Here is a 12,829-nt window from a genome sequence, read left to right on the forward strand (position 1 = left end):
TCCTTTGATTTAGCAATGAGGCTTTCTCAGCGCTGGGACAGATTGATAAGGAAAAATGAGCACAGCGGGCTGTCTTAAGAGGAGCTACATGGAAAATGTCACCACTCTCCATTGCAGAGGACGTAGGTTTAAGGTGAAGGGGGAAAGATTGAATAGGAATCTGAGGGGTAACGTTTATGTGGTGGGTGTATGGAACAAGCTGCCAGTGGAGGTAGTTGAGGCAGAGACTATGATACAGGTAGTTGAGGCAGAGATACATGGATAGGACAGGTTTGGAGGGATGTGGACCAAATGTTGGCAGGTGGGACTAGTGTAGCTGGGACATGTTGGCCCGTGTTGGCAAGTTGGGCCGAAGAGCCTATTTCCACACTGTATCTATGACTCGATGGCAACTGCAATATCTGAATAGTTGGACATGGGAATGCAGGCAAATGCCGGTGTCCGCTCTGGCTGCTCCTCTGGGCTGACGGGAAGTGGGTGAAGTTCCATCTGCCCCCATCTGGAGCGTGTGTGACCTGCCTTGAATCAGCAGTGATCAGCAGCAGCAGCTTGGAATGATCTGAAGGAAAGGAAGCCAAGAGTGACTGTGACCCTGATTATTACGAGCAGAGCAGTCACAGCACATGTGCAAGGCTGTATTTCAGGTCACAGATTTCAGCAAGGACAAAGAATTCAGTTTGACTATTGCTCCTTTCAATAATATAGCTTCATGGGGATCACACGTTAGCAAAAGCTGATTGATGGGCGAGCCAATGGAACTTTCGTTTATTCAGATTAACGAGGTTTAAAAATTACATGGGACATTGCATTACTGTTGCCATCACTTGCAGAAATGTTATACTGGAAAGCAGATGCTTAGGCAAACAGAAATTTGGCCCAAAAGTAGGCACTGAAACACGTTAAATGATAAGTGCTGCTCTACTTTAAATTAAGCCCATTTTCACAGCACAACCCTTATTATTTGAGTCGTGCATGGACTTTCTAGCCCTTAAGTATTATTTTAGTATTCCACTGTTCCACTGTCTTCAGAAAAAGAACACAAATGGTAGATGAAAGTCAGAACAATTTAAAGAGGAGAAAACAACTTGGATTTGAATAGCCCACAGTTTCTTGGTGTCTGTACCTTGAGGGGTTGGTGAAAGGAAGAATATTAGCAAAAAAAACAGCAAATCCATTTCCTCTTCCCCAAGCAATACTGCAAAATCATCAACGGGAACCATCAGTAGGTCCTGAGAAGAAAGACACAAAATGCTGGAGTAACTCAGCAGGACAGGCAGCATCTCTGGAGAGAAGGAATGGGTGACATTTCGAGTCGAGCCTTCTTCAGACTTCAGACCTCAGTCTCAAGAAGGGTCTCGACCCATTCCTTCTCTCCAGAGATGCTGCCTGTCCCTCTGAGTTACTCCAGCATTTTGTGTCTATCTTCAATGTAAACCAGCATCTGCAGTTCCTTCCTATTTTTGTAGGTCCTTATTTATCGAAAAGACATTTCAATTAACATTCACCGAGTACTGCACTGAACAGACAAAACTAAATTATGCCCTTAAGCATCTACTCTTGGACTGAATGAAGTGCTCTGGCACAATCTATGTTGTCTAGGGTGTAGATTGTGGGTCACCTAGCTTGTCGATATATGAGAACTGATGCACATGCACAAGTGTTGACATAAATCCTGACAATTTTATAACAAAGGAGAAAAATCTAACTGGTACAGAGCTATCTTACACATTGGGTGTTTATAATAATAATCAGCTTGGTCTCAACAAGAAAGACAAAACGGACATAAATATCCTTGCAATTAAACTGGGAAATTACCTCAGTTTCGAACCTACCCTCGGAGCTGGTTCTTCACAGAATAAACAAAGTCCTATTGTATATTTAGTGTTATTCAGTTTCAGAAAAATAAGTAGATTTTGTGCTGGAAGTATAAAAAGTACATGTCTTTAATATTCTTGGCAAGCACATTGCTTAAACAGAGTGACCCCTGTGGCCACACTCAAGGATTGTTTTAACAGAGGCTGAGATTGCATTGGTACAAATACCTTGTGTTCAGATCAAGCTCTGCCTGCCTCATGAATTCAAACGTATTTGATGACCAGGAGTCTCTGCATGTGCCACCGATGTCAAAACATTAAGCTTATGTTCCCAGCAAACTTTAAACACTCTAATTCCAAGAGAGATCTAGCTCTTAAGGCTAGCAGAATCAAGGGATATGGGAAAAAAGCAGGAAAGGGGTATTGATTTTGGATGATCAGCCATAATCATATTGAATGGTGGTGCTGGCTCAAAGGGCCGAATGGCCTATTCCTGCACCTATTTTCTATGTTTCTATATTACAAGTGCAGCACAGGCCAGCAATTCCAAACAAGACCAATCATTCAATTTAGCCAGAAGACTGAAATAGCCAATTTGTTCTTTTATCATTTCTTAATAATTCATTCAACTTTATTCTAATAACATTTGCACAATGTTAAAAATCAGAGCACTAAATCTTACTCAACATGGGACTTTTACAGAATAATTCTTTGATCTTATGTCGTTATAATTGTGCTCACCAATATTAACCATATCTATACATAAAACCCTGATCTTGGATGTGTGTGTATTTGTGTGTGATGTTCGTGTGCGTTTAACATCTCCTCGAAAACACGACGATGAAATTTTTACATATTCCAATAGGGATTTACGCCATGATGTCAAAAGTCGCCTTATCTGAAATATTCATGCATTATTTCTCGAGTTATTTATGAAAATGTTCACAAATCTCAAATAACTTAGAAAATAAACAAGATGGTCTCGCTGATAATGTCACAATGGATCTGACTGCCTGCTGCTGTGAGTGACGTCACCCTGTTCTGTTTTCTGTACTTCTTGGCTTCTTAACTTTCACTTCTTAAAATTTGTCACTTAGCGTTTTTAAACTCCTGCTCAGGTCATGCTGGGCTTCTTGGCCCGCCGGGGCTCCAACACCAAGACCCGGGGCAGGGCCTTACATCGCCCGGCGCGGCTTTGAGTGGCCACGGACTTGCTAGCGCCCGCCGGGGGCTTTGACCTCGACTTCGGGAGAGGAATGGAGAGCAGGGGAGAGACAAGACTTTGCCTTCCATCACAGTGAAGAGGAGACTCACTGTGATGGATGTTTGTGTAAATTGTGTTGGTGTGTGTCTTGGTTCTTTTCTTGTATGGCTGCAGAAACCAAATTTCGTTTGAACCTCATGTGAGGTTCAAATGACAAATAAAAGGTATTGTATTGTATTGTATTGTATTGTATTGTATTGTATTGTATTGAAGTTCTAGAACATTGCGGCGGAGGTCGTTATTGCTGCGCGGGCGCGGGACAACGCGGCGGTAAGGTGGCCGTGGCGGCCATTACTCCCTCTGGGAGAGGCCGTCTATGGAGACCTGCGATTCCTCCGTGGATCGCACGGACTCTGGGAATCGGGACGCCTTTTCCTATGACCAAAGGCAAGCAAGTGCGTTTAATTCTTTGTTCAACTATTTTAAATAAATTTATAGAATCGTAGCGTATTAATGCCCTTCAGTCCAACCGATCCATGCTGAGCAAGATACCCTATCTAAGCAAACCTTTCCTATTAATGTACCCGTCCAAGCATCTTTTAAATGCTGTTACAATACCTGCTACAACTACCTACCCTTGAGATAGTAAAAGAAACACTATTCAGCACATTAAATGAGGAGGAAGAATTCCATTTTTATGGTTCTATACTTCTTCTGACTTCAAGCTGTCCAAAAGTATCTTATAGCCAAATAAACTGGACACTGTTGTAATGCAGGAGAAAAGGTATGTCTCACAAATGGAACTGAATAGAATTGCAAGCTTTTACGTTAATCAATATAACTCACTAACAGATTAGATGGGGATCACTTTTGCAATTATCTCCAAAAGTTAACAAAACCCACAATAAAATACTCTTAGTGCAGCACAGATGTGCCGACGTAAATGATGTCCTCAAGGCTCTGGAGTAGGACTATAGAGTCATGGTTAAGACTGCAACTTACTGCTTTCATATTACGGTTTGTTATTTTTGGCTTCTAACAGCTTTAAAACTCCTGAGAGAAAATCTGCAAAGTTACAATCTATTTCAGAGGTAATCTTTACAGTACCTTACTGAACTGTGACTAAAATGCTTAGAATAGCACAAATTTTTATTAATGTCTGAATCTTTCGATCCAGCAGCTATTCAGAATTTGAATTTCCCAATCTATTCATTCTTGTTTTATTCATCAACCAAATTGGTCAAACCAATACCAGCATTTATTTTTTTTAAAGGAGATTTAACTTTTAGAGTTTTATTTGGTATTCAATTCAAGAATCATTATTTATGTTTCTCATAGCGATTTTGGATGTTTTAACCATTAAAATATTTACCGCCACAAAATCCATTTTAAATTAAGGTCATAAGGTCAAAAGTGATAGGAGCAGAATTAGGCCATTCGGCCATCAAGTCTATTCCGTCATTCAATCATGGCTGATCTATCTCTCCCTCCTAACCCCATTCTCCTGCCTTCTCCCAATAACCCCTGACACCCGTATTCTATGACTTTTTCTAATAGCTACACAAGAGTCGTAGGTTCTTGTGTCATTCACATTGCCATTTTCAACCCTTTTCAATGTTTTGGGATTCGTTAGAAGGGAAATGTTAAAGAATACGATATATATACAGCTATTTTTTACCTACAACAAATATTGTTAATTTTAAGTGATTAATAATCTTGCTAGCTGCATTTTTGTTTATTAGCTTTGGTGATGTTCATGGTTCCACTATGACAGATCAATGTTAAAATCCAAAGCATTCCATGAACCTGTCATGTGGCAGTAGAGTGGATAGTTAATTACATTAATAATAGTATCATTTTGATAATATTCCAAAGTTTCAAACTTTTCTGTGTGTGTCAGCCCCATTAGTATTAATACACTAATGAGTATTTTCCTTTTTATTTAGAGATATCAATTCCTTGCTTCTAAAAGGCAAATGGCAGCCACTCAAAATAAAATATTTGATGCAGAGTTTTGCAAGCACATAAGCAGGCGGAGGGCAGGTAGTCTGCAGAAGGACTTGGAGAGGTTGGGAGACGAGGCAAAGAAGTGGCAGATGGAATACAGTGTAGCAAAATGTGCACTCATACACATTGGTAGAAGGAATAAAGGCATAGACTATTTGCTAAATAGGGAAAGGATTCAGAAATTGGAGATGAAAAGGGACTTGGGAGTGCTGATGCAGGAATCCCAAAAGATTCATTTGCAAGTAAAAGCCCTGTCCCACGGTACGAGTTCATTCCAAGAGCTCTCCCGAGTTTAAAAAAATCAAATTCGTGGTAAGCACGGAGAATGAACGTAGCGGGTACGTCGGAGCTCGGGGACGTCACTAAGCGGCTCGTAACGCTAACGGCAGGTAAGCACGGGAAGACTTTTCAACATGATGAAAAATGTCCACGAGAACCCCGGGTACCGACGAGTGGCCATTACCGTAAATCTCAGAGTTCGAATCAGGGCAAACTCGGGAGACCTCTTGGAATGAAATCGTACCGTGGGACAGGGCTTTTAGGCAGGCAAATGTAATATTAGCATTAATTTCAAGAGGACTAGAATATAAAGGCAGGGATGTAATGTTGAGGCTTAATAGTCAATGATCAGACCATATTTGGAGTATTTGAAGCAGTTTTGGGTCCCATATGTGGGAGGGTTGTGCTGGCATTGGAAAGGGTCCAGTGGAGGTTCACGAGAATGAACCAGAGGAGTATTGGGTTAACGTATGATGAGCATTTGACGGCTCTGGGCCTGTACTCGCTGGAGTTTAGAAGGATGAGGGGGGGGGGATCTCATTGAAACATTGAATAATGAAAGGTCTAGATAGAGTGAATGTGGAAAGGATGTTTCCACTATTGGGAGAGTCTAGGACAATACGGCACACTCAGAATAGACGCACCTTTAGGAAGATGGGGAGGAATTTCTTTAGCCAGAGGGTGGTGAATCTGTGGAATTCATTGCCACATCCGACTGCGGGGGCCAAGACATTGGGTATTTTCAAAGGGGAGATAGATCGGTACTTGATTAGTACGGGTGTCAAAGATAATGAGGAGAAAGCAGGAGAATGGGGATGTGAGGGATAGGTAGATCTGCCATGATTGAATGGCAGAGTAGACTAGATGGGACGAGTACCCTAATTCTGCTCCTATGTGTTATGAACATAGCATAAGTAGTAACAAATTGTGTGTAAATTGTGAATAATAATCAAATAAATCACCACTCAGACATTTTTCACTTATTCCTAAGAGTTTGAGAAAGACAATCCAATAGCTGTTGCAACTTCCTGAAATGGATTTTCACTTATTCCACAAATTACATTTTTCATTATGCTTAAATATAGTCCATGGATTTTATTTAAAACAAAATAAAATCAAACTTGGATAATCAAACTTCTTCCGAACATCTATGTAATATGTTCAACCGAATTGCCAGACTGGCTCAACATTATATCCCAATAATTCCAGGCATATTCTACTCAATGGTACAAATTTACCAAATGGGACTCACAATTACAACCATAACTCAGATTTTAAATAATTGCCTAAAGAATCAGAAAGGAGAATTATCTTTACCTTGTAGCCACAATGCGGATGAGTTTCTTGCCCATTCAAGTGCAAGTGCCAAAAGGGAAGGGTGGTAGAGCTGAAAGGTTAATAAAATGATAGACACAAAATGCTGGAGTAATTCAGCTGGACGGGGAGCATTCCTGGCGAGAAGGAATGGGTGGCGCTTTGGGAGGAGACCCTTCTTCAGACTGAGAGTCAGGGGAGAGAGAGAAATGAGAAATATGGAAGGGTTAGGTGTGAAAACAACATATCAAAGCACACGTTGATCAAGGAAATGTAGATTGGTTTATTGTCGGTGAGGGGAAGGAGGATAGCGAAACTAGTTAGAGAACTAGGATGAGAGAGGGACTGAGAGAGAGGGGATGCAAGGGTTACTTGAAGTTAGAGAAATTCTTATTCATACCGCCGGGTTGTAAGCTGCTCAAGCAAAATATGAGGTGCTGTTTCTCCAACTTGCATTGGTCCTCACTCTGACAGTAGGGGAGGCCCAGGACAGAAAGGTCAGTTTGGGAATGGGAGAGGGAGTTAAAGTGTTTAGTAACTGGGAGATTGCGTAGCCCTAAGTGGATTGTGTGGGGGTGTTCAGCGAAACGATCACCGAGCCTATGTTTCGCCGAACAGTGAATACAGTAGATGAGGTTGGAGGAGGTGCAAGTGATCCTCAGCCTCACCTGAACGAACTGTCAGGGTCTTTGAATGGAGTCGAGGGAGGAGGTAAAGGGACAGGTGTTGCATCTCCTGCGGTTGCAGGGGAAGGTACCTGGGGAGGGGTGGTTTGGGTGGGAAGGGATGAGTTAACCAGGGAGTTGTGGAGGGAACGGTCCCTTCGGAAAGCGGAAAGGGGTGGAGAAGGGAAGAAGTGGCTACTGGTGGGATCCTGTTGGAGGTGGCGAGAATTTCGGAGGATTATGCGCTGTCTGCGAAGGTGAACCTGCTACTTTCCACAGATGTTGCTGACCTGCTGAGTTTTTCCAGAATGTCCTGATTTTGTGCCAGATTTTCAATACATGACTTTTTAAAGTTTGCAAAAGGAAACTGAACATGTGAATGAAAAACATGGGGAAAAAATATGCGAATGGCGAACTGAGCAACTCTTAAAAAGACCCAGAATAGATTGGATGGCCCCCTGCTAAGCAGAAACATTCCAAGACACTATTACAAAACCCAGTCTGAAGAAGGATCTCGATCCGAAACGTTGCCTATTTGCCGCCTCACCCGCTGAGTTTCTCCAGCATTTTTGTCTACATTACAAAACCCAAGATAACTACCACTTAAAAATCGATTGCATTTGATAGGTCCCTCTTCATCACTCACTACTCAACAGTGTTAGACTAATTAGTGAGTTCCCATGTTCCTGTTTAAAATCTTTTGAAACAATTAGATAACATGAAAGCCTTTGTTTCTTGTTAGGAGTTCCAGCAAAAGACAAGGCTGCCACAGATAACAACCTCATCTACTTGGAATACATCTTTTCGACAAAAATCTCCAAGATAACTAAATGCAGAAGTTGGATATTGAGTTCAGGGGTGTTGCTATATCTAATATTATCTATCCTTCCAGAAGTAATGACAACATATCAATTCCTGCTTCTACACCTTCGGTTTAAACCAGCATCTGCTGTTCCCTCCTGCATATATACTAAAGATCTACACCTTCAAGCTTATCCAGTTTGTGAAGTTAAGACAGAGTGCTGGAGTAACGCAGGCAGCATCTTTAGTATATGTGCAGGAGGGAACAGCAGATGCTGGTTTAAACCGAAGATAGGTACAAAAAAGCTGGAGCAACTCAGTGGTCAGACAGCATCTCTGGAGAAAAGGAAATAGGTGGTTTTGTGTCGAGACCCTTCTTCGGATTGAGAGTCAGAGGAAAGGGAAACGTTTCCCTCTCTCCTGACTCTCAGTCTGAAGAAGGGTCTCGACACGAAACATCACCTATTCTTTTTTCTCCAGAGATGCTGTCTGACCCAGTGAGCATCTGTAGTTTAGTTTAGTTTAGAGATCTCTGGAAAAAAATGGATAGGCGATGTTTCAGGTCGGGACCCTTCTAAAGACTGATTGTAATAGAGTGGAAGGGAGAGGGGGTGGGAAGAAAGCTGGAAGAGAGGTAGGGACGAGACAAAACCTGTCAAGTGATAGGTGGATAGACACAAAATGCTGGAATAACTCAGCGGGACAGGCATCATCTCTGAAAAAAAAGGAATGGGTAAATTTTGGGACATAACCCTTTTTTTTAACCTGAAATGTCACCCATTCTTTCTCTCCGGAGATGCTGCCTGTCCTGCTGAGTTACTCCAGAATGTTATGTCAATGTTCGGTTTAAACCAGCATCTGCAGTTCCTTCCTGCACAAGTGATGAAAAGACAAAAAGTAGCGAGATAAGGAGATAAAGCAGCATCTCTGATCTGCTGTTACTCCAACACGTCGTGTCTTTTTTTTTAATAAGTCCGTATCTGCAGTTCTTTGTGTCTACGTGCCAGGTTAAGAAGTTTCATATCAGTGGGTGACATATTACGCGAAAACTTCGTTTGACAATACTTGCTAATCGTTTCGTGTAGCTTCCAAACTAAAGGATGTAACATCTGTAACAACGACCACGGAAATAAGGATAACAATCTTAAAGGGCCGTCCAATGTAATAGTCTATTGTAATAAGTCCAGGGTAAATTTCTACGATTGCTTAAAACTTCTCACCTCAGGACTTTTCACCCCAAAGTTTGAGAAAAGTACACCGAAAATGCGAAGTTGCAATAACGTTGTTCATTATTTATTGTATAAAGATGTTCAGATTCTATCCACTTAATTTTCAAAAACGCGCAAATCTCCGGCGTGTGTCGCTAATATGGCGCTGTCGTGTAATTTATTGGCGATTTGCAGTTTTTTTGCACATAACATTGAAGCTACCAGATGTTATTGCAATGGGATAATCGGAAGTAACGTTTCTGGAACAGTTCCTGCTATCACTTTTCAAATTAAAAATCAGATTACTGACTGATGCGCGCTCTAAACCCGATTTATCCCTCACTCTGAACTCCTCAACTAGGTCCTGTACCATAGGCTGGTTTGCAAGCGTTTCAGCGGGTCCGGTACTATAAATAAGTTCAACTCTATCCATCAATCGGCGGCTGTTTGTTGTCAGCTCTCAAACCTATTAATAACGTTTCATCCATCTTTCATGCCCTACTTATTATTGGCCATCATTTGAACTTCAAGCGACAAGTCACCAAATCCCAACCGGACATATCAGTGACCCTACAGTTTAAACGCGTTCCCCAGTGGAAATCTCACTAAGTTTAAAAGCAACGCCCAGTTCTGCTTTATGTTGATTTAATGGCAGTGTACTGTTTGTCCTACTCCTGCAAAGTCCCAAGTCCATGAAACAAAGGGGGGAAACGCGAAATTGACTGTTTATCCAAAGATTTGCTTACTATCCGCTATTTACAAAAGCGAAGGGTAATTGTTTCCCACCTCGGTTAGGCTTTGAAGCGCAGCAGGTCCAGGGACGCAATTGAGATTCCCGTCATATTCCTGCCCGTTCGCAGGGACTTGTGTCGACTTGTTCCAGGCTCTCAGCTTCAGCCCTAGAGGACTGACGCCGCCCGCTCTCAGTCTGTACACGGTGAGCGAGGGGTAAACCAAGCACACGGCGATCGCCGCCACCAACACGAAAGGATGAGAGCATTTCAGCCGGCGACAGTGTGGCACGACTTGGCGAACGCACATGTCAACGGCGCTGTGCGCTCTGCGCCCTCACTCTGTGTTTGTAAATGGCACAAGATCAAGAAGCAATAGTCACGACTCTACACCGACCACGTCCCTTCCCGTGTCCCCTGGGTGTGTGGCACCTGGCCGTGTGTCCGTGACATCTCTTCGGATTGCTGCTGTTGCCTAATCCTGGAGGCCAATTCCATTCAATTGCTCGTCCAGGAATATAACGGTAACACCGGACCGGTCACATCGCAGCCGCCCCACACAGGACCGGGGGGTCACTTAGCCAGCATGGGTCTGTCCTTGAAATCACAGCAAAATCCCAGCACCGCTCCAGCTTTCAAGAATTCCTCTAAATCACGCGAACTGCGAGAAAAGTTTTTTTAAAACGAGGACAAACTGTATCTTCAATTGATGCTCAGTTGGAAACTTTTTTAATTCACGCCCCAAAAAGGAGGAGAGTTCTCCCAGCCTTTTGTTCCATCTTGGTATAAAAATATCACCATTCCCACTTCTTCTTCAGAGGTTGGAATTTCTTTAACTTGCAAATATACGTCGGCGTCGAGCGGTGCAAATAGCAGTCGTTCTGTGGCACACGTTTCTTGTCACCGAAGTTAATTCCTCCTCCCCACCCCCCCAGTTGCCAGTTAAAAATTAATTCAGTCTGTGCCGTGCAGCGGACACCGACGGCAGCTCTCTGTAACTGCGGGAAGCGATTCCCGACTCAATGATTAAAACCAGTTGCATCTCCCCGACATCACGATAAAGGCAAATCAAACTTCCACAGAAGTAGACTGTGGCATGAAACGGTGACCAATTGCATTGTTAAAAAGGGAAAGGATTGTCAAAGCCAAACAAAATCTTGTTTTTTTGTACTTTCCACCCCGATTCAGACCTCACTTTCCATAACTTATGGTTTCCGTTAACATTCCCAAAAGTAAACAGTTCAGGATGACGCCAGACTCCATGCGCAGGCAGGGTCGGCGGAAACACTTTCAATATTTATATTTAAAGTGAAAGTTATTGCACATATTAGGTCACTTTTCATTGAATACAACTTTCAATTCAAATGCTCACAAACAGGTCACAAATGTTCCAGCTCAGCTTATTCCTCTGTGTTTAAACAAAAAACTTAAAACTTGAAATACAAGATCCATTGTTTTCCCAAATGCATTCGCAATACAATAAAAAAAGTTGACTAAATTAGAATAAAAACAATATTAATGCAGACAGAAGCCCAGAGTCCCCAGTGTAAGCAAGTCAGTCGGTAGTTGAAGTTTTGTTGGTGTTTGCAGTGGTTGTTGGGAAGAAACTATTCCTGAGCCTGGAGGTCATGGTTTTCAGACACATATACTTTCTTCCCGATGGCAGGAGTGAAATGAGAGCGTGGGTTGAGTGGTGTGGGTCCTTGATGACGCTGACTGTCTGGAGATGCCTTCAATGTTGGGGAGGAGAGTACCGGTGATGGAATGGGCAGTGTCCACCACCTTTTAGAATGTCCTTGTTACCTGGGTGTTCGAGTTGCTGAACCAGGCCATGATGCATACTGGACTCCGACCATCGGGTCCGGTGACCCGCGCCGCTCGACTCCGACCATCGGGTCCGGTGACCCGCGCCACTCCACCCCCCTCCAGCAACCCACAGCCGTCGCCTTACCTGGAGCCCGGACTCTGCACTGGGCCTGCAGCCTCCACGCTGCTTACTCCCACTCTCCTGGATTTAACTCCACTGGGTCCTAGCGCCCGTCTGCCCAGCCATGCTAACCTCAGTGGCTGCTCCACTGACCCTCCCCCAACCATGTCACACCCGCTCTTCCCCACCCACATTACAGCCCTCTCTCCCCCCCACCCCCTGACCACCCACCACTCCTCCAACACCCACAACCCCCCCCCCCCACACATCGCCCCGTCCCCAGTCTACCCACCTGCCTTCCTCTGGCCCCAACTCCCACCCCTGCCGGGTGTTCACCATCCCCCCCCGACCTCCCCCTCTCCCCCACCCAACGGTCTGTCCTCAGCAGAGGTCTTACCTTTGTCCCCCTCCGTCCCCATCTCAATGAGTTCCGCGCCCACCATGACTTGGAGCGCTTCTACCGTCGTCTCCGCCTCACAGCGCACTTCCATGGGAAGGAGTCCTCGCCCCCCAATGATGACCCCTTTTCCCATCTCCAACGCACCCCCTCCTCATGGAACCCCCCTCATAAAGTCCCGGCTCTGGAACTCTTTATTCAGAACTGCCGCCGCGACGTCAACCGCCTCAACTTCTCCACTCCCCTGTCTCACTCTAATCTTTCCCCCTCTGAACGCACTGCCATCGAATCACTCCGCAAAAACCCAGATTGGGTCATCAAACCAGCCGACAAGGGAGGTGCCGTGGTAGTCTGGCGCGCCGATCTCTACAAAGCTGAGGCCACGCGCCAACTCTCGGACACCTCCTCCTACTTACCCTTGGACCATGACCCCACTGACGAGCACCAGGCCACCATTTCTAGCACCATCACCGACTTCATCA

The 12,829-nt window shown here is 44.0% G+C and overlaps 1 protein-coding gene across 2 annotated transcripts in view; it reads right to left on the bottom strand.

Moving 5' to 3' along the window:
• cped1 (cadherin like and PC-esterase domain containing 1) overlaps positions 1–11,259 on the bottom strand; it is a 235,152-nt gene extending 223,893 nt beyond the window's left edge. Inside the window, exon 1 of one of the 2 annotated variants that reach the window (XM_033038290.1) lies at positions 10,079–11,258. In XM_033038290.1, the coding sequence (XP_032894181.1) occupies positions 10,079–10,333 (255 nt within the window). In that variant the 5' untranslated portion in view covers positions 10,334–11,258. Of the gene's footprint in view, positions 1–10,078 lie in introns of both variants that reach the window. The other variant, XM_033038291.1, reaches the window with a different exon arrangement.
• Positions 11,260–12,829: the final 1,570 nt, after the last annotated feature.

Source organism: Amblyraja radiata, chromosome 19, assembly GCF_010909765.2.
Source record: "Amblyraja radiata isolate CabotCenter1 chromosome 19, sAmbRad1.1.pri, whole genome shotgun sequence".
Classification (NCBI taxonomy): domain Eukaryota; kingdom Metazoa; phylum Chordata; class Chondrichthyes; order Rajiformes; family Rajidae; genus Amblyraja; species Amblyraja radiata.